Here is a 22,207-nt window from a genome sequence, read left to right on the forward strand (position 1 = left end):
CTCTACGAGCTCCTCGAGCGCCTTCAATTTTTCTTTTGATAGCGGCCACTACTCTACCCAAACTGGGGAATCTGTTAGCCAATTCAGTTTCTGGATAGGGCGCTCCTCAGTGACCGCTGCGGAAAAATCCTGAGAGGGGTCGGGAATGTCAATTTTGACCCCCCATTGGGCCATAAGGTCTCTCCCAAGCAGGGGCTCTTTGTAATTCAAAACGAAAGGGCGGATGTTTGCCAATTGCCCTCTCAGCCCCTTAATTTGGACCACGCTTTTAGATTGTTTTGCCAGTTGTAAACCCCCTACACCTTGCACGTGTCCTGCCACGTCTTGCAAGGCCCAATGTGACGGCCAATCTTTCGTGGGCACGACCGTCACATCTGCCCCCGTGTCTAACAGGCCTGTGATCTGCAGGGCCTCTCCACCCACACTGAACTCACAAGGCACTCGGGGCCTTTCTTCAGTGATGGCCTGCACAGAGCAGACCATAGGGGTTTTAGATGTAATCTTTGGCCCTTGAGTAGGAATTAACTGGGCAATGACTTGGCCTTTAGCTAGATAAGTTGGTGGGTGGGTACAACGCAGCCAGAGGACGAGATCTCCGGGGTTGTTGACGAGAACCCCTGGTAGAATCTCGACCTCCTGCGGTGTGTGCTTACAATCCCCGATTACAATGAACTCGCCCTCGATGATTGGCCAGGGACCCTGCTCCTCGGTGTTGACGGATGCTAGAGTCCAGTTGGCGGTCCTCAGGTGCAAACCCTCGGTGAGCCGCAATCGATATGGTGAATACCTAGAATCTGTTGTTAAAATAGGTTTCGAAATGTCATGGTCGGTAAGTGTTGTCATATCCAGTAAAATTTTGTCTTTATTTTTTGCTGGGATGGGCAGCATATCATTGGCGCTCTGTTCCTCTACCTCTCCCCCCTTCTTCTGGTCCACCGTATTTCTGTCCCCGCGCCGGGTGGACCAGCGCTTCCCTTTTAGTTTTTTTGATCAGAATTTGGGCCTAACTGCCCATCTCCCCCACCTCCCCCTTTTTTGTTTTTAATGATGTCAAGTTCGTTTTTCAGGTGACACTGCGCTGCCCAATGCCCCACATTCCCGCAGAGGTAGCAGCCCTGGCGGTTCGGAACGTATGGTTTCCTCTGCGGGGTCGGCCCAGTAGATGGCTGGGTGTTGATGGCTGCAACTTTCGGAGTCTTCACTCGTTGTTGTTCAGTTTCCCCGGCCTGTATCAGGGGGACTTTGATCTGGCAGACGCGCAGCATGTCAGATATAGTCGGAGGGGGATCTAGGGGAAGGCTAAGTATAGCTGTTCTGGATACCGAGTTGGCATTGGTGAATGCCATTTCCCTCAAGATCCCCCGTCTCGCTGTCACGTCTGGAACTTGCAGCTCAATGGCTCTGGTGAGCCGTTCAACAAAGGCTGTGAATGACTCCTTCGGCTCCTGCAAAATCTTAGAATAGGGGATTACAGGGCCGTCTGGGGCCATTCCGAAAAAGGCCGTGATGGCATGATCCCGGATGATTTGGAGGGCTTTGGGCGGGATGGTATTGGCCTGATCAACCGGTGCTGTCCAACGTCCCTCACCCATAAGGAGGTCGAGGGTGAGGGCATTCCCTTCCTCATCGACCGCGGTTTCCGGGTCGACGAGGAGACCAGGCAAAGCATCTGTTAACAGCCGCCTCCATGCCGACTCCCAGAGCTGGAACTCTGTAGAGTTCATTAGGCAGGAGAACAGCTGCCTCAGATCCGCTGGTGTTACTGCAGCCACAGTAAGATCCGAGCGGAGAAGGCCCCTAAAATAGGGACTTTCCCACCCGTAATCCTTGTGGGCTTTGCACAGGTCTTTGATCGCAGATTGTGGGAATGGGTGATAGATTGGACGCACATGATGCCCTCCGCGGGAATTTTTATATACAACTGGGGCAAGGGATGGAACAGGGGAGGATTGGGGCCTGCTCTTGGGTTCCGGCCCTGGCTCCACCCCCTCCGGCTCCCTGGTGCGGGAACCGGAAGAGGGAGCGTGGGAACCGGAAGCCCAGGAGTCACGTCTTCTGGGAGGGGGAGTGGTCTGAATGGATGTTGATGTCATAGGGGCGTTCCTGGAGGTGGAGTCATAGGGAGGAGCTTGAGGAGGGGCAGGAGGAGGGGTTACTGAGGAAGGCGGTGAAAGGGGAGGAGTTTTGCGGGGAAGGGGAGGGGTCATAAATAGGAAGGGGTTGGATGGAGTGGGCGCGGGAAGAAAAGGGTTGTGGGGAAGAGGAGAGGGGGATGGGGAGAACCGCACCATGCGGTCTCCGCCATCTTGTGGAAAGAAACTAAGGGAGCCATTTTGGGACTGAATGTCACCCTCTATACTAAATCTAACTCGGGGTTTTTCAACTGGGAATGAAGGGGACAGGGAAGACTCTCGAACCATCTGGCCAGGGTGGCTCGAGAGACCCCGGGCAGTCCGGCCGAGACTGCCTGGGCGGGGGGATCCGGGCATCTTTAGGGAGCCTGAGCTAGCAGACGGAGCGCCTACTGCTCCTTTCAAGATGCCCTTCTGGGGATGGAGGGGTTTCGGGGAAGGAGAACAGGGGGACGGTTGTCTCTTGTCTGGCTTCTTTTGTACTTCAATTTGATTTTTTTACAGCAGAACTAAACTGCGCTACCAGATTAAAATATTTTTGAGCTTCCTCGTCCCCTGACCCAGCCAATTGAAACAATTTCCTTTCTACTAAGCTCCAAAATCGGGCTGAGTAGATCTGGTCGGGAGAAGCTTGTGGAAAGTACAAGAAAAGCCAGCGGACAAACCGTTTTAGATCCCTTTTAGAGATCTTTAACTTAAAACTTTCAACAAGAACCTTTAAACTATTATACACACTCTTTTGGGCAACAGAAAGCTTAGCACCCATGTTTCTCAAAAATGTTGCCCCCAGCTGACACCCGAGCAAAACAGATTTAAACTAAAAGTAAACCTCAGATCCCTTAAAACCGAGTAGGGGACCTCCTCCCACTCCCTCGGGGGACCGCAACAAATAAACCCGAACCGCGAAACCAATTCGCAATAAAGGAAAATACTAAACGAAAAACAACTAAAGATGATCCGCAGGAGGGTTTCCAAATGGGGCAACAGGGAAAACCCTACCCCCCGGGCTGCGCAACCAGAATTGCTTTAAACGATTCCTTCCCAATCCGGAATCTCCCCCTCCCGGGGAGAATCCTTCCCAAGAAAGTACCCCTCTCGAGGATACTTACCCCCTCCTCGGGTCAGGAGAAGCTCAGGGTCGCTAGCCTGCCGCCTGAAGAGGGCTCCAAGGGTGCACAGGAGTTGTCCTCTTTGCCCTCGGGAGCAAGTTGGTAAACCGCTTCTACCGAGGGTAGCACGACGCCCAAGGACTTCTTCGGGCTCTTCTTAAGCCCCAGTCCGTGCCGTGAGGTCCGTTCCGTCACCGAAGGTGCCCCACGTTGGGTACCAAACCGCGCTGTCGCAGTGCCTCTGTGCTCGGCGCAGCTCGCAGGCTAGCTCAGCGTAATTCACTGCGGCTAACGCGTGGCAGGTCGGGGTGGCAAGGCGCGCGAGCCACCTCCTCCCAATGGGATCTTGGTTCCCCACGCGGCGACAGGGCCTAGGAGTCGTCACGACCGCGGCGGCAGGAAAAGAGTCGACCCTCTGGTGTAGCGCAACAAGATGGTTTATTGGAGGGAGACTGACAGGGAGCTCAACCTCTGTCGGCGGCTGCACTCAGAGAGCCTCGAGCTGAGCTGTGCACCAGGTTTTATACAAGGGAGGGTTCAGGGGAGGTGACAAGAGTCCGACCAATGGGGAAACAGAGGGGTGTAACAAGGGGTGTTAACTATAGAACGGGGATCCAATCCCAAAATGGAGGGAGGGGACTCCTCAGGCACCCACCAATCACTCAACGCCCTCCCTGGATCTTTCCAGAACCCAGGGAAGGGCCCCGAAGTGATGGACAGGGCGCCCAAGGGGAGAGAGAGGGGATTGACAACTGGGGTAGAGGGGGTAGGGATGATTGACACATAACGGATTAGGGCTTCTTAACAGTAAACAAGTTGAAACCATTCATAAAGAGAGGGGGGTACAAGGAACGAACCATTTTATAATGAACGTTAAAATATACATAAACTCATTAATTCAACAAAACCAAAACACACCGCCACAAAAAAATGTTAAAATAAAGATGGCTACAAACACTCCAGGGTAGACACCTTTGATAAGGGTAGACAATGGGGCCCTTTGTGAGACCCCAGCAATGAAACTGTCATTTTTTAAAATGTCCCTCCCTACTGCTTGGTTGAAGGGTGGGTTGCCCCACACAGTTATTATTCTCGCTGGTTAAAAGTGAATAGGTGGGGGAGGACTGAGTAATAAACAAGATACAGTTCCTGAATTGTCTAGGTCTTCAAAAACAGCATCTTATTAACAAGCTGAGAGTGGTCAGCTACACAGCTATAGTCAGAAAAAAAGTACTCCCTTAACCTGGTTATTTGTGTCAGGGGCAGTAATGCTGTGTTCATGTGGCACTTGCTATGTTTTTGATTTGGCCTTCCCTGGACAGTAATGTTTAATGGAATTTGAGGAATTGCAAATAGCCTCACAAACCATTTTCCTACTCTGATGAAACAAAGAAAGAATAATACAAGGAGTAAAAATGCCTCCACATCCTGCTCTCATCAGAGTATTATGAGAAACATGTAAATAAAGAAAACAAATCAGTGCCTCGTTCACCCTTCATCAACTGCCTAACAACTTGCAGCCAGTTAATTACACACCTTTAAAATGCATGTACAGGAGAAATGATTCAGAAAAAAGCTTCTGTAATGAGAAAGGACAGCAAAGAAATACTGACTCAATACAGCTAAATTTAAGCCTTTAAATCTGACAGTACTGAAAGAATGTACTGCATGTCATAGTAAGCTAAATGTTGTCTGCTTTATGTCAGGCTTTTAATAATCATTAACCTACAATGATTGCTCTATGTTTGTTTTTTGCGTGGTGGTGCAAGAGTTGTTTTATTAAGTTATTTTTGTAAGTTTTATAAGAAGTTTTTTGTAACGGTTCATTCCACTGTGCCCCCCGTTTTCTGTAATGGTTTCTCCCCTATGAGTTGGTTATATAACCAGTCGTTTTATGTCAATCATCCCCTTCTTCCACCTGTCCCTGTCAATCCCCTCTCTCTCCTCTTGGTCACCCTGCCTGTCACTTCGGGACCCTTCCCTGGATTCTGGAAAGATCCAGGGGAGGCGTCGAGTGATAGGCTGGTGCCTGGGAAATCCCCTTCTCCCCTCTTGTGATTCGTTCATTGTTCTAAAGTTGACACCCCCCCCGTTACACCCCCAAATTCCCTGATTTGCTGACCCGTTGTCGCCACCCCTGGATCCTCCCCCTTTTATAAGTCTCTGCTCAGGTTTGATTTGGGTTCTCTCTGGGCAGCAAGGGTCTGTGGTGGAGCTCCTTGCTGGACTCGTCTTTAATAAACCACCTTTTACCCTGCTCAGAAGATCCGCCACCGTAGTCGTGACGCCATCAGGTCCATCCGCCAGTGTGGGGAACCAAAAACCCACTGGGAGGAGGTTACTCGCCCAGCCTGTAACCCCGACCGATCCACGCTGCCGCAGTGCAGAACTGAGCTAGCCTGGGGTCAACACCTGCTAGGCGTAAGGGACACTGCAACATTTTTGCTACTGAACTTTGTAACCTCTGCTCTTCACTTAAAAACGAGATAAGGCTTTACACGCTACATAGAAGAATTGAATGCTAAATTGATTACATATATTGAAGAATATCAAGCAATAAGTAATATTATGCTGAGCTACTTTCACATTTCTCAATACTTAGGACCCATATAGACCAGTTGCTCAGGCTCAATAAATATATTATTGCTACGGTTAGCAGCAGATCATGGACTTTATCCTGATTTTGCAAGTCTGGACTTGTCAGGCTTTGCTGAGTTTGCTTTAGCATTCCTGCAACTATTTTACTCTGCTTACCTATAACAACAGTCTTAAAATAATCAGGAGGTGCTTCTCTAATGTGCTGATGTCCACACTGGTGACCAATGCTAGGCACAAGGACATGAGGAAATGGAATGAAGCTGGATCAGGGGAAGTTCAGCTTGGACATAAAGAAAAGGTTCTTCACTGAAAGGATGGTCAGTCACTGGAATAGGCTCCCTGGGGAAGTGGTCACAGCCACAAGCCTGCCAGTGTTCAAGGGGCATCTAAACAATTTAGCCACATGCTTTTGATTAGGTAGTCCTGTGAGGATTGGAGAGCTGGACTCAAAGATTTTTATGGGTCCCTTTCAAATTGAGATATTCTATGTTTCTGTGTTTCTTTTTTGGTAATTTTACATTATTGTGGGATACAACCATAATACGTAGTAATAAGTGGTAATAAGCTGTTGGCAGAATGCAGTGTTTATGCCCTTATCATAATAATGCAGGGGATTACAGGGTTGGAATGACAGGAGTGTGGAGAGGCGCAAGATGACACTGGAAAGTTCAGGGCTATAAACAAGTCGCTGTTGATCAGCTAAAAATATGTTGACCTGGGAAACTGGGCAAAGCCAGTTGCAGGGGTAACAAAGCAAACAAACAACTCATATCACACTCAACCAAACCATTTAAAAACCTGTGGAAAAGGTCTTTAGAAGGGTGACTAAAATGCCAGGGAGGTGAAAGTCTGGAAGCTGTTATAAGAATTTCAGCTGTCTATTATAGACATGGCAGTTTTTCCTTGTAATAACATTGTTTTATCTTTTTTTCTTTCTTTTTGTAATTATTAAATCTGAACTGACAAATCTTTCCTGAGCCTGTCAAGAATTTACCTGTGTTGACAACAGACTCTTGACTTTACAAATCATGTTTATTTTCTTCTTTACTATGCAAAAATATGAGTGTAATAACAGTTCCTTGAGGAATCCAACACAATTAACTTGACTATCATAAGTTATTGATATATCATTGATATATATTGATATATTTTCTGGCCTTCACAGAATATGCTGTTTTCACTGACCCATGATAGGATTTCAGGAATAAATTTCTTGTGTTTTAATTCTTCTCTTTCTCCCAGATGGAGAGGTCTCAAGAGAGTTTTATGCTCTGTGACTTGCCTGACCAACTGGAAGCAAAAATCTACTTTATTCAGACCAGATTGTGTTTCAGTAAGTATGAGGCATAACATGAATAGTATGTGGTCAAAGGTAGCAGGAGTTAGGTTCCCAGTCCTGTAATGAAATGGAGATGTGTAATAATAAAATACTGAAGATGCAGCAATTATTTTTTTTCCAGCACAATAGCAAATTTAAGATTTATTGCCCTCTTTTGTGCCACACCAATGAATGCTGCCCTTGGGCCTCAAGTTCTTCAAGCCACAGCTGGGCTATATGAAGTGTTCATCTGCAATATCCATTAAGCAATCAGACTTTTTGATCCTGTGCCCTTTTTTCACTGCACCTTTTCTCTGAGTCAGTGCTCTGAGTCAGTTGGATCCCGCCCAGTATTTTCCTTCAAAACACACTTCCTCAGCGCAGTACACTCAACACCACTCAGACATTCATTCTGTTACTATATGAAGATAAAAATGTCTTAAATACCCTACAGATAGTTGTATATGCAAATGTAAGGATTTTAACTCAAAGCAGGTCGTGAAAATCTCCCATAGATTTTCTGTGCTCTAAAAATGCAAAATGAAATTAACGTGTTTTTAGCTTAAAGCTTGCTGTTCGAGAGTCTGTTGAGTCTTTTATATGGATATTGTAGTGCAAAAGTTTTGTGGGTTGCCAAGAATGCTTTAATGGTACTCTCAACTGAAAAGTAATTGAAGAGGTGGGTAAAAAGGGGTCACTTTTTCTTTATTTCAGTCACAGATGCATCAAAGCATAGAAGCAGCAAAAGATTTTCAGTACCTCCTTGTTAGAGTTGAAAGCAAAAAACCTTGTCATTTACTTTTGGGTAACAATGCGGTTGCAGTAGGAGTACTTATTAAAAAAAAAGAAAAAGAAAATGGTGCAAACATTGGTAATGCATCATTTGCAGTTCATGACTTTAGTATCAGCTTAGATAAATTTCACTTTATCCACAACTAAATAAAGAGTAAGAATGGACATTTCCTGCTAGTTGCTTAGCACACACCTGATTTCAAAATGAAGGGAACAGATAAGCCGTGATTTCATCTTGAGAGGTTTATAGCACAAATCTTTAATCTGAAAAGAGTTTCACCTCGAGTTTTAGAGGGAACTGTTTCATATTGTCAGCTTCAAGTGCATGGAAACTTTGAGGCACATTCCCGTAAGGTGTTTCTCTAATGTTACAATTAAAGGCCAATATTATATTTTGCAGCATATTTGTAAACAATTAGTGAAGGTTTCACAGTAAAATTTTTACATGAAAATGGAGATGGTGGATAGCAGTGGCAAAATACTCTATTGATTTCCACACAATACACTGATAACCTACCTGTAGAATCTTAAAGACAGCGCACTATTCAAATGCGTCAAAGAATGAATTAAATAAAGGTTAATCAACAACAGAGTTCTTAAGACATATTTAATTGTAACAGTAATGCTTATTTAAAAATGTGTCAAGGGAAAACAAAAAGTGAAATAGGGTAACAATCACTGGTATTCCCTGGGTAGCAAATATGTCGGTATAAAGTGATATATATCAAATCATGTATTTCAGAAAACAAAATCACGCCAAAGCTAATAATGTGGGGGTTTTTTGGTTGGTGTTTTTTTTTTTTTTTTTTTTTTTTTTTTTTTTTTTTTTTTTTTTTTGTGAAAATGTTTTAAGCATGTCCTGGTTTAAAAGACAGATGTCTGCCAAGGAAGGCGGGAACCTCCCTGGAATGGGAAAAATGACCCTCTCCCAGTCCCCGTGGCGCCCCACACATTGGCTCTGGGCCCTCAAATGGCCTCGGAACAGGGAGAAGGCGGGCGGGCTTGCAGTGTAGAGAGAGCCTAACGCACAGGAGCAGCCGCAGGGGGCAGGGATCCCGCGGGAGGCGCTCCCGATCCGCCTTTGGGCACCGCACGCACCGGGCCTGAGCTCCCCAGTGGCAGGGAAGCAGGCGAACAAACCGGCAGCCTCTGGTCGCAGTGCTGAAGGAAAAAAACAAACAACAACAACAAAAACCTACAGGGCAATAGGATCTCAGGTCAAATCCACTCACTGTGCTGCTTGGCTGCTGCCCCAATTCCCCGCTGGAAGGAAGGACCAGCCCCAGCTCCAAGCCCGGCGGGGTCTCGGGCCCCCTTCACCCATCGTGATATCCCCCGAGCCGTGGCGGGGGAGGGGGCGAGGGGGAAGGTGGATAGGGCAGTGACAATTCCAGGCACAAAATGACGATGGGATAACCCCATCACCATGAGCCACCTCCCCTGGCCTCACAAAACAAAGCATTAAAAGTGGTAAGCATTGCTGAAAGGTTCAGATTTTACAAGGGGCTGGGCATTCTGTGTTTGGAATAGTGAGTAAAAAGAAATTTTATAGCTGATGTGTAGATAATTCATGCACCTTGTACTAAAAATGGTCTTAAACTGTGCTTTCCAATTCAATTTATTAGTAAGTATTCTACTGCAGTGTCTTCTTAATTGACTCCTATCTCAACAACTTTTATCTCTGTAAAAAGGCAGGGTCAGATTACAGACAACTACACATTCATACCTTCAGAGCTCAGCCTCAAAGTCAAGATCAATTCAGTTATGAACAATTTTATATTTGAGCTTTAAAATAATATTTTACTAATAAATTGCAAATATCTGACTGCACAGGCTCGGCAGAGGTGTCATCTTACATTGGTTTCCAACAATGGCCTAACTAGTAGAAGTATCTCCTAGCATCTAGTTAGGAACTCCCTGAGCCAGAGGAAGTTCCTACGTGTGTGATAATCTGTAATGGATTTTGCCTCCATGAACTTGCCCATTGACTCTTGAAGGTATATGTACTATGTTGAAAAACCTCCTTCTTCAGAGTATAATGGCACCTGCACTCGTTACGGCAACTGATAAAAACAACTAAACACTGAATGAAAACACAAGCCCTGGTGTACCCATCAGCACCAGCCGGGAAAACGCAGCCATCATCCCTGAAGCCAGTACGATGCAGCCAGCTGTACATGCAGCAGACGTGGCTGAGACATCAGTCCTGATGAAATCTGGTGTGCTCTAGGGGAAGTCGTCGGCTGAACAAAAATCCTGTCCTTTTGTGCGGGTCACACTATATGCAAGATACAGAACAGCTTTGTACTGAAGTATTAAGCACTGCCAATATTACCTATGAATATCCAAAGAGATTTATTTTTGTCCAATTGCCAAAAAACGGCCACAAGATTATACTCCTTGGGTATTTGAATCTCCATCCTCACTGACGGAAAACACAGCCACTGCAATGCAGCATCCTCAAGTTTTTGGGGACTCAAACTGCAACTACAGGGTCTGAAAAAGGATCAGGCCAAGAACCTTATTCGGTGCAGGGCCCGTCTCGCTCTGCGTGGCACAAGGCGAGCCCGCCAGCCCGCCCGGTGCCGCAGCCGCGGCCCCTCAGGTCGGCCCGGGGCGGCCGTTCCGGCAGCACCGCGGGCTCCGCGCGTCACGTGACGCGCCGGCTGCGGCCCGCCCCCCGCGGATCGGAGCGAAGGGTAAGCGGCGGGAGCGGCCGGCAGCCGGGCGGAGCCACGGGAGACGGGCGGGCTCGGAGAGACGGGGCGGGGAAGAGGCCGGGGAGCCCGCTGGTGGAGGAGGGAGCGGGGACGGGCGTGAGCAGAGGGGCTCCATGTGCGGCGGCGGGGACGGGCGGGCGCGGCGCGGCGGGCCCGGCCGCCAGCCCGCGCCAGCGCTCGGGGCCGCCTGTGCCCCGCCCCTGCCCCCGCCCCGCGGGGCTGGCGGAAGCGCCGCTCACGGCTGGTGCCCGCTGCTGCCCCCCCCGCCGCTGGTCGGGTGTGTGCTTCCGCCCTTCCTCGCCCTTCAGATTACCGAGAGAGCTATTTCCCGTGGGAAGGGGCTGGATTAAAAAGGACCGGCAGAGTCGATAGCGAGCAGTAGCGCGGCTCTGTGCATCCTCCGCCCGTTAGAGGCGGTGCGGCAGGCGGTCGTGCCGTGCTGCCGGTGGAAGGCGGGTTACTTGGGCGAGGGAATGGGCATGGAAGCGACTCCGGGGTTCTGCTCCCGCTCATTGGCGTCATGTCTGCAGCTGGGACTTGTGTTGTGTACTGCTCTTGGTCCTGGACTGAAAGCAGTTCTTAACATATTTCTCTGCTTTATGAAACTTCTGTCACATCTTGTATTTGTCCTATGAGGACTAATGTTAATGGCTGGGTTCTGATGGAACAAAATTCGGATGGGGTGGCTTTCCTGTTATCCTACACCCTGGACATCTGATAGATAGTTTTTAATTTTTCAAAATGTTTTTTAATATGTTTTGTTTATAATAATATAATTTGTCATAAAGTGACTGCTTTTCCATGTCTGCTGGTTGTCCCACAATCTATTCATAGTTAAATGCTTCTCCATGTAAAGGCTGCAATGCTTGAAGCTGAAGAGGTTCAGGCAGTTCCTAGACACGTCTCTCTGCTGTTCCTACTCTTTTAAAGCAAATATTCTTGGAAGTTGGCAAAAAGCTTAGAAAAAGTGCAGCTGAACAACAAGTAGACTCTAACCTTGTAAAATATTTTAATTAGCCAGTGTTCCATTACAGAAGCTGTTTTGGTGTTGTTGTTACCATTCTTGTTTTGTGAAACTGGAATTCCTTGAGCACACCAGGGTACCAGAAAAGTCAAAGCTTCTTTACATCTCTCTAAATAACTTGTAGCAGCACATTTTTATTTTCTTTTTCTCCCATAAAAGCATATGCCACAGATACTTGTTCATCATTCAGCTAGGCAGAAAATCAAAATTGTCAGCAAAATATACTAGGAAGATGGAACCTCTTGGCAATTTTCAGGTTAGATGAAATAATTTCTCTAGAAAACTTCAGAATTAGACTTTATTTTTCCAATATGCAGCTTTGTAACGGAATACGTATGCAGGTTTTTTTGTTGTTGTTGTTGTTGTTTTTTTTTAAGTTAACAGTTTAACTACTGTATTTGGAAGTTTTTCCATGAGTCTTTTATTTAAATCACTTTCAAAAGTACAGGCTCTTTTATTTAACTTGTATGTTGTTACTTAAATAAATTTTCTCCTGGAAGTGCTGGTAAATAACTATACACATGGTATAGTAGTGGGTGATATCCAGACCCCTGAAAATAATATTTTAAGCATGCTAGCAATAATTTTAGGATTCAAATGGTTTCACAGTCACAGCTGTAATTTTGCGGTGAGATATTTATAAGATGACTAGGGTGCCATACATTTCAGCTGTTTCTGGAAATCTGTATCCTTATATTTATTAAGCTGTTCTGCTTATTCTTGAGACCTGAGAAGCTTACATGGCAATTAAGTTATCACAAATCCCAGACTCAAAAACAATGTGGGGGGAATGATGGAGTATGCTGGGTCTGACCTTAACAAGTCCCACAGTGACCTCTAGAGTTCAAGGATAAAACATGAGTTGTTAAAATAAAGGAAATTGGTTTTGAAGGCATATTTTTCTGTATTTATACATTTAGTTTATTACTATCCCCCAAACAGCAGACAGTAAGTGGCTGGTTCATTAGGTTTTACTGCTGGGTTTCCTGGGAGTGTTCTGTCGGGGAGTCAGTCTCAATTTCCCTGCTTTGAGCAAGGATGTGCAAAACTTCTTTTAAAGTAATTGTGGGAGAACTAGTAGATTTAGTGAAGTATGCTGAAAATAGAAAATACTTTTCAAGTAGTAAAAACATCTTCTATTCTTTCTCTTGGCATCATTTTTTTTTATACCATAATAAATATTTTTAGTCATTATTTTGTCCTCATATACTCAGTGCATACTGGCATGCTTTAAAGATTTATAGCTGAAAATCTTGTTTCTTCTATTAATTTGTTTTTGTATTCATTTGACTTTCCATTAGGCTAGAAAAAACTTCTCTGTTCCATATGAAGCTTAATTATTCTTAATCCAAAAGCAAAACCTTTTGGAAGTTTGTTTCTGATGATACTAATGTTTGAAACTGAGTGCCGTTATTCTTAGGCTGTTCAGTGAATGTTGTCTGAATACTTAGTTATATATTTCGTTGAAAACTGAATATTCCATTTTTAAAAATTTTTTTAAACTTGTTTTTGCCTAAGTTTGGTTCTGGATAACCACAACTAATATGACAGTTCTATGGTGCTTGAAAGAATCCAGAGAGCTGACTAGATGAATGTACAAATTCATTGAAATTCAAAGGTTATGCTGTTGTTTACTGTAAATATAATTTACAAATTCAGTAAGTTTGGAAGCAACTCCTCATTTATGCAGTCTACTTGAGAGCAAAACATAGCAGCAGCTGGTAGTTGTTTGCAAAGGACACTTAAAATTAATTCAGACAATTAACTTTGGTTGCAGGCATTGAATCCTTAGGCTGAAAGCAACACAGAACTTTCAGTTGTAAGAAGCTGAATGTGTGTTATGTTGCTCTCTTAAGTGAGTTCCAAAAATTGATGTAATTTAGTAGTTTCCTTTCTCTGCAGTATATATTAGTGACCTTTGGTTTCTTTGAAGGCGCAGGAACATGAATAAACCCAAATATTGTAACTTTTATGTTAGAAGGGCTGGTACTCTGCCAGTTGCCTGTGTGATAGTACTTGGGAGATATTTTATTACATCTGAAGTTTTAAGTACTGGGAAAAAATCAGATTTGTAACAATTACCAATTTTTAAAATTGTAATTCCTTTTCTTGATGCTTGTGTTTATCAAATGGAATCCCTAATAACCTGTCAGAACTGAGGGGTGGCTAATTACTTGCCATCCTAAACTAGTTGTTAATTTGATTGCTGAGAGTAACTTTGGTCTACAGCTGTGTTTTCTTCCAGTTTTGCTTATAATTGAAGAGTGAAATGTTTTGTTTGGAAATACAAGATTTTCCATGAGGGTAAATTTGTGTACTTGAAACACAAAATTAATTTGTAAGAATAGAAATATGAATTTCTTTCAGTACAACCAACATGTCAGCTAAGCCTTTGTACATGGCATAGATCCCAGTGATACAATATAGTAATATTATATTAAAAGAAGAATCAATTCCACATTAAACTGATATTTTCCCCCCAATTATAATTCTGTGACTGATTATGTTGATGATTGTGGTTTAAGCTTTTCTGTTTGGTCTGTGAGCTGAAAGCTCATTATAGTTGATCTGGTTTTGTCTGTTTCTGGGAACTTCTCTGTATGTTACAGCACTGAGAAGATTAGAAAAATGGATTTTTATTGTTGTTTTTCTTTATTGTGGTATACTGGAAAAATCTATGTATTTCTTAGGGCTGTGAGCTATTACATGGAAATTGTAATTGCTTGAATTCAAGCAAAGGCATAACAAAATGGTACAAAAGGAGTTTAAACTAACAGAATCTGCTGCTTTATATTTGGAACAGGCAAAACATCTGGGTGTCAGAACAAAATGACTAATTTAGAGGAAGGAAAAAAGAACAGCGGAGCATAGTGTGCAGTTGCTGAAACTGCAGATTAGGTTATGATTTGCTTCTTCAATAACACAGCAGTAATTTCCATGACCTGAGTTATTTTCAAACTCACAATAGAGGGGTCTTCTTTAATATCTGTATGCTGGGGGATAGTAGGAGACTAATATGATGGAGGAATAGGAAGAGTAAAATCTGTGCAGAATATAATACCACTATGGTGGAATAATACCAGGATAGAGTTGGCTTTATTGAAGGATAAATGAAAGTTCCTCTGGAACCAGATAGAATTTTTAAACGAAAACTTAAATGCACTTAGCTGTATTGGTTATTTTAACTGAAAACTTGTGGACTAGTCTATTTTGATTCTTCTGTAGCGTTCATCACCATCATGTCTAAGCCTGTACTTAGATAAATATATGTGAATTAAATCAGCCTACTAAAAACTCTGCACACTTGTACTCTTGCAGTAATCACTGTAATATAAAAGTTATGGAAATGTACAACTAAAATGGGAAATGAGAGTCAGGCTGCATGGCAGTATTTAGCTCTGGCCTTGTATCATGAAAGATTGTGAAAAAGAATGTGTTAAGAAGATCACACAAATTCTTATACTGAGCAGTATCCTGTTAATCATGGTTGTTAAGCCAGGTATAACCTCATCTTCAAGTTAGACCAGTCTTAACAAAAGCTTTTGTCCTCAGTTTTATTTTTCATAGGACACAATAAAATTTGGCTTATTCATGTGTTGTGGTGTTTTTTGTTATGGCAGTCTTCTTTGTTTTCAAACCATATATGCTGAATTCTAATGTGATGCCATTGATCTATAGAAAATGCATATTTTGATTGACAGAGAAGTTTCAATGGATTCTTCAACTATAAATAATATAGTTACTAATTCCTGAACAAGATCAAATAGGTCATTTCACACTAATGTAGCAGTCTTGGTGGGGTAGTTGTTTTGCATATAGGTTGTAATTCCCTCCTTCCTGTTCCCTCACATGTCTTCTTGTAGAAGCACATCAGGGGCCATTCTATTTCTTTTGCGGATGACTGCTAATGCCTTGTTTTTACAGCTATTTTTCCTATCATACTTCTGTGGGTAATTTTTAAGTACCTATGTTTGCAAATATATTGTAACCTGGGGCTTTCTGAATTACTTGATGATTTTCTGCAGGCTGTTTGATAAACAGTGATTTCTAATGTGCAGGCAAGTGTAAGAAAAAAAAAAATAAACATTTTATACATAGAGAGCTAAATAGCATCTCTGCTCCATATGTTGTAGTACCCACGAGAGGCTCATTATAATCCCTGGACCTTTTGTGCACCAAATACTTCAGTCCAGATAATGCTGTGCTCCATCTGCCTTAATCTCTGAGCTGCACAATGTGAAATTCTTAATGCTTTGACCTGCTATATGCTAGCATTTTTGATCTTGGATTTTTCTTGTCCACGTTTCCATTTCAAACAAGTTTTCAAGGTTGTTTGTTTGAAGTTTGTCAGTTCTACTGAATTATTCTGTGGGTTTTTTCCCTAAGCCAGGTGTAACTTACGGATGCTGAAAAGGGTACGCATCTCTAAAATACTTTATTCTGGAGTTTTTTTGTATTTGTTTTAGTTTCTTTTTTTCCCCTTCACATCTTTTAAGTATTGTGATTTGTTGATCTTATTCGAGGTGTCAAGCTGGGCAGAGATCCAGAAATATGTGTTAGGGAAATTATTTTTTTCAGCAAACAGTACTTTGCTTGCCTCACTGACATGCATTTAAACCTGTTATCATAAATCAGACACTGCACTGTGTCTCAGAATTTCACTCCAGAAACATGATGCTTTTAAAATCTACAGACGTTTTAGAAATCTCTAAGACCAGTATATTACCTTCAGAAGTGATGGTTATCTTATGTTTTCTTTATTAAAAACTCCAACCAGAGGTCATATTTGTGTCTACCCTTTACTGCCTGAATTCTCTCTTGTGACTGCAGTAAATCCTTATCATTACTTTTTCCTCTTCTTTTCTCCTATGACCATCAAAGTGTAAGAAAAGATAACACTGCACATTTTAATCCAGCACTATTTATCAGCTGAGGATTATCCATTCACATGTCCAGTAACTGATAGAAGGTAATGCTGCAAACTGTCTTTCTGCTGCCTGTGTTCCAGCTCTTCCCCTGTGGCAGTGCAAGGCAACTTGAAGCCCCTCATATGGAAAGAGTGAGGGGTAACTTCCCATTTACTGGCAGTTGGGTGGTGAACTATTTTGTCAACAGTTCCATGGCAACTCTGCATGTTACTTGTCTATGCTTTTTTGAGGGGAAAGCTTATGAAACAGACCTGGCAAAAATGTGTGTACTGTTAAGTCAGATACTGGCATATAGTAACTTACCTATGTGTTGAAAATGTTTTGCTATATCAGAGGACTTAAGGTTAAAGACAGATTGTTTTTACATAGTTCTCAAATTGTTTGAAATGTGTGTGCAAATGTTTGCTGCCTTTTGGGAAGAAAAGTCTCTGCTGACCGTCTCAGTCTGTGTTACAGGGAAAAGCTGTCCTTTGCTGGGGGAGATGGGGAACCAGGAAAAGTTCAGAATGTAGCACATCATTATAAATGAAGGTTTCATCATTTTGGTGTACAGGGAAGATGAAACCAGTGGTTTGATCAGTTACCGAGAGGAGAGGGGAGGAGAGGAGAAAATTCAGGGCAGCAGAGAAGTCCTTCAGCACATGACCTGTTTTTTGTTTTGGTGGCTTTGAAAATTGGTTGCTTGTAGGGGTGATGCTGGTGCTCTTCCCCTCATGTTCTTTATATATTGTGTTGTGTAATGCTACGTGTTCAAACCCACAATAGTAGGACTTTAATTCCCAGCGTTGTCCACAGCTGTTTAATACTGCTGGTGTTGCCTAGTCCAAGTGGTGTACTGAGAATGAAGCATTTTGTCTTAGCAGTTTTAACCTGACTGCTAGATTCTCTGTCACTATTAATTAACTTGTAGTTCTAGGAAGCATATGGTTGGTCTCCTGTGGATTGTCTGACCAATTATTTCTCTTCAGATTCTAGATTTTCTGTAGATACTAGCATGGGGCTTCTGCAAGAAGTTTATAACAATATCTGTCCATGGATTTAGTAGAAAGAATGGGATGAATATTCATGTTCCATTATTAATGAAAAAGAGGTTTGGCTCTGAGGAATTTTAAGAGAGGTAAAGTTGTTTAATTTCTGAATTTTTAAAAACTATTCCTAAATGAGCCATACTGTGATGCATGTGTCAGGCAATGTTTTCCTGCTCAAGTTACTCTAGAGAACATGGTGAATATATTTGTCGGTAAGGTCTTGAAATGGTTTTGTGGCTGACATTGCTGTTGAGTGGAGGAGTTCTGAGATGTCAGACCTCATAGCAAAATAGAGTTTCCAGCCACAAAACTCAAGATACAAAGTAAATAGGTTGACAGAAGGGTATTAAGGTGTAGACAATGATGAAGTCAGAAGGTAGACAAAACCCTGATTTTTTGAGATTTTTATTTTTATGTGGCATATTTTCCAAATGTGAAGCTCTGCTGATTGAGGCAATAGTCTCTTTTGGTTGACTGATTCTAATAAGAAGTTCTTAAATGATAAGTCAAGAGTAAATCCTTACAGCTTTTGTATTGAAATGGTGAGATGTTTGTTCTGTTTCACAAATATTCCAAATTATTTGTAAAAGTGGTTGACGCAAATTGAAAATGTTTTCATGAGGTATTCAGAAGGAAAACGACTGAATTATAAGCAGTGTGAAAATGTAAACTTATGAGCAAGATGATGAAATATTTCCACTTAAAAAGGATTAAAACCTTTTGAAGGTGAATTTTAGAAATAATAGTCTTAGAAGACATATCTTGTCATTGCAAAGCTATTAATATCTATAAAGAATTCCAGTAAAGAATATGGAGATGGCTTACTTTGTAGAACTGAGTTTTCTAAGTTTTATGGTATTTGGAATTAAGCTCTTTCTGTGACAGAAATACTACCATCAGTACTGTTTTATCAGAATGAGATAATTTTATATTCTGCATACAAATAGTTCATCACTTGCATGTTTCTGAAAATGCAACAAAGAAAAAATATATAGTGAAAAATTAAATACTTTGTAAGAGGATTGAATGAAGCTGCATATATTTGTGTTTTTCATTATTTTAATTGAAAAATAACTCTCTGTGTTCTTGAATATAAACACAAGCTGATCTACTAGGAATTCATTAAGTGCAAGCAGAGGTTTAAAAAGGAGTTGCCAATAGGTGAAGGACAGCATTTCTGATACTGAAACCGCAGTTATGTAAATTTGGCTTGAGTCTATGCAGCACTACCTGGATATTCTGCTTGCTTTTCAGAGGTGTGACTAATACAATCAAACAGCCAATGTTTCAGTGCACTTTGTGTTATTTTACAAGAATGTTCAGTGGTTCAGGGGTAAAATAAATAGATGGGAGATAGTATAATACATGGAGTTGGAATGGAATTATCCCATGTGTTATTACATTAGTCTTAGTCTGCCAAAATACTTTTAACTTTGTGATGGAGTGGTGAACAAGGAGTCATTGTGTTATGGTGTGTCCCTATGATATATGTGACAATTTGAATTGATTTTACCACTAGTGTGGAAATGATGCCTTTATACATTTTTGTTTGTGACAATATTTAATAAAGAAATGGTGATGTGTTGCAAATAGCTTTCCTTTGCTTAACACAGTCCACCTTTAGGGGTGAAAAATTACTAAATACCAGGTATGGAGAGAAAATTATTTGCAATGCTTCTTTTTTTTCCAAAATGCATTATTAAATTTTGTCTGGTTGCATCACTTTGCTTCTTGTTTACCTGCCACATTGAGTCATTTTTACCAAGTACTTCCGCTAGCACAGGATTACAAGAAATGTTCAAATTAGCTAAAGGGTAAATGTGAAGTATCAAGCTCTGTTCTGTAGAATAGACATTTAAAATCTGATGTAGATTTCTGGTTTGTTGGTTTGGGGTTTTTTCCCCAATCTTTTTCCCCATTCTCATATGTACACTTTTTTTTTTTTCCTCCACTCTGGATATTCTGAGACTCTAACAAATAATAAAATTATTCTTAATTGTTCTGTGTTGAATTGCTACATGTTGATGTTACTTCAAATTTGTTTTATAACAACTTTTTCCTTCATATTTTTCAGATTATGGCACAGGCTCCGGGTTTGGGGAAGAGATACATTAAAGCCTTTTTTAAAGGTTTCTTTGTTGCTGTTCCTGTAACTGTGACTTTCCTGGATAGAGTTGCCTGTGTCGCAAGAGTGGAAGGAGCATCAATGCAGGTATTGCTGTAAATATCTTTTGTCTGTCAGGAAATTAAAAGGTGGCTCTCCACTGATATTGGTGGAAAAAAAGCTGAAAAAAAATCTTTTTCTCAATTGTTATTATATGACATTCTAGTATGGAATAGCTTAATTTCTACTTTGCTAAATCCTTTGTGATGTGAAAGAAAAGGTTTTGAAAACAAAACTTCACAAAATTCTGGGTCAGTAAAAGGAAAATATAAGAAGAAATAGCGATAGATTGTTTTGTTATCTTCCTAAACATTTAGAAATATTTGGAGCAATACTTTCGTCTCTTGGGATTGAATTGGTGACTCACAAAGAGGCTTTTTTAATTTTTAGTAGCTACATTATAGTAACTGTATGGCAAAACTATTTCTTGCTACACTTGTTCTTACTAATGAATGCATATGGCACCATTGCAGGGAAGAATACTGAAAGTGACATGAACCTACTATTATTACTTATGTTTATCAAGAAAAAGGTATCAGTTCACTGTTTTTACTTTGGTTATATTGAATGTTTATACAGCGTAAGCAAGTAAATATAAATAGGATGTGTAACATTTAGATGTTAAATAGTGTTCATGAGTATTTATTTTGTTTTTGCTGTTTATTTGGTCTTGAAAAAGCCATATTTTAACGTAGATAGAAAATTTCCATGTTGTTACTTTGCATTTTAAATCCTATGCACGACACATTGGTATTCATCACCGCTGATAACTATGATGTATTTTGTTCCAATGTTGCAACATTCCAATTAGCAGAGAGCAAGGATTTGATTCTTGTATGTCAAGCTCTCTTTTCTGATTGTCTTAAACTCAGAACCTTGAAGAGATTTCATAGCAATCAAGACCAGCTGCTGGAGTTTGAATTATGCAGAATTTACACATGGGCTAGAAAAATTAGGCTTGATCCAGCACTTGGCTAATTTATGTTTAATGTTCTAAAAAGCATATGGTGGGGAGAAGGGAATGGCAAGGTGGTATTGCATCTTTTGTGACAGTCTGTAATCTGATGTTTAAACTCTGTAAATAAATCTCAGCAGACAGCTCTCACATCAAGAACAGGGATGAAAGTAAAATCATCTTACTCCACTAATTCTACAATCCAAGGCCATAAGCTAGGTGTACTGTAAGTTATCCTCGCTCTTTTCATGGATGTTATTCTGAGTATCATTGATGGCTAGTGAAAGAGGAGAATCTCAGGGCTTGCAGTTGCAGAGCCAGAAATTTGCACTAAAAATGAGAGGAAGGGAAAACAGTGAAAAACAGTTTTGTTACCTTTTTACTCTCTTCAGACAGGAGAAATTCATATATATAGCACAGCACCTAGGGAAGTACAAAATCAGCCAGATGAGTACAACTCCCCTGTTTGCCATCTTCCCATTTTTTGCCTCTCTTGCAGGCTTAGAGCCACATGGAACATTCAAGATGCAGATTCATGTAGGATTTTATGGTTTTGACTTTCTGCCTTTGTTTGTTTCTGGGTTTTGGGGTTTTTTTGGTTGTTTTTTTGGGGTTTTTTTTCCCACTAATGAGTGTGACCTGAGCATTTAAATTTTGAAGTGCTAGTTTTTTTAGCATACCACTTTTCCATTTATTGTTTGATCTTTTCTGCCTCTGATGTAATGTTCTGTTTGACATCCATTATTGCTTAATAGTTTTGCTTTAGTAGCTGGAAAGAAATTTCTTGGATTTCCCTCTCCACAAGTCTGTTGTGCCCCTCTGGTTAATAACTCAGTTTTATGTTTTCTTTGAAGTCAGTCCCAAGTGTTTGAGAATACTCTGGCATTGTTTTGGAGTGTTGCTTCTGTACACACTTGAAGAGCACATAGTTTACTGTGGTTCATCCATGGAAGATTTGAAAAACACTACAGTTATTTGCTTAGATTTATTCAGCCTGACAAAGGGAAAGCAATATATATTCACTGGATTATTAAAATGGAAGCTTTTCCCTTGCTCTATCTGCTAACTAAATGTTCCCTCTGTTGATTGAAAATGGATAGCTAAAAAGCCGGCATTTTTAATCTTACTGACACCTCACTGTCTGTAAAACTCTCTGGTTTTATTCTGAAACAGAACTGAAATAAAGGTTCCTTTTAAACATCTATGTATATTGCTATTTTCCAGATTGAAAAAGAAAATCTTAATGCTTTTAATAAGATACTAATTTCCTTGTCAAGATTTATTAGACATCTAAGCGAGTCTGACAGGGACACAATTATAAGAAATATATCCCTGTCTTAAGGAGTAGCTCACGGGAGTATTGGTCATGTTGCAATTCTGTCTGTTAACTGTGTTCTTTGGAGAGTGACCTATGTCAAATGTATCTGAAAGCCATAGGT

At 41.5% G+C, this 22,207-nt stretch overlaps 1 protein-coding gene across 1 annotated transcript in view; it reads left to right on the forward strand.

Moving 5' to 3' along the window:
• The first annotated feature begins 10,620 nt into the window (after positions 1-10,620).
• Positions 10,621-22,207, forward strand: part of IMMP2L (inner mitochondrial membrane peptidase subunit 2) — a 423,567-nt gene continuing 411,980 nt past the window's right edge. Inside the window, exons 1-2 of the mRNA XM_040062071.2 lie at positions 10,621-10,648; positions 19,724-19,861. Of these exons, the coding sequence (XP_039918005.1) occupies positions 19,727-19,861 (135 nt within the window). The 5' untranslated portion in view covers positions 10,621-10,648; positions 19,724-19,726. The remainder of the gene's footprint in view (positions 10,649-19,723; positions 19,862-22,207) is intronic.

This window comes from Hirundo rustica, chromosome 4 (assembly GCF_015227805.2).
Source record: "Hirundo rustica isolate bHirRus1 chromosome 4, bHirRus1.pri.v3, whole genome shotgun sequence".
In the NCBI taxonomy this organism is placed as follows: domain Eukaryota; kingdom Metazoa; phylum Chordata; class Aves; order Passeriformes; family Hirundinidae; genus Hirundo; species Hirundo rustica.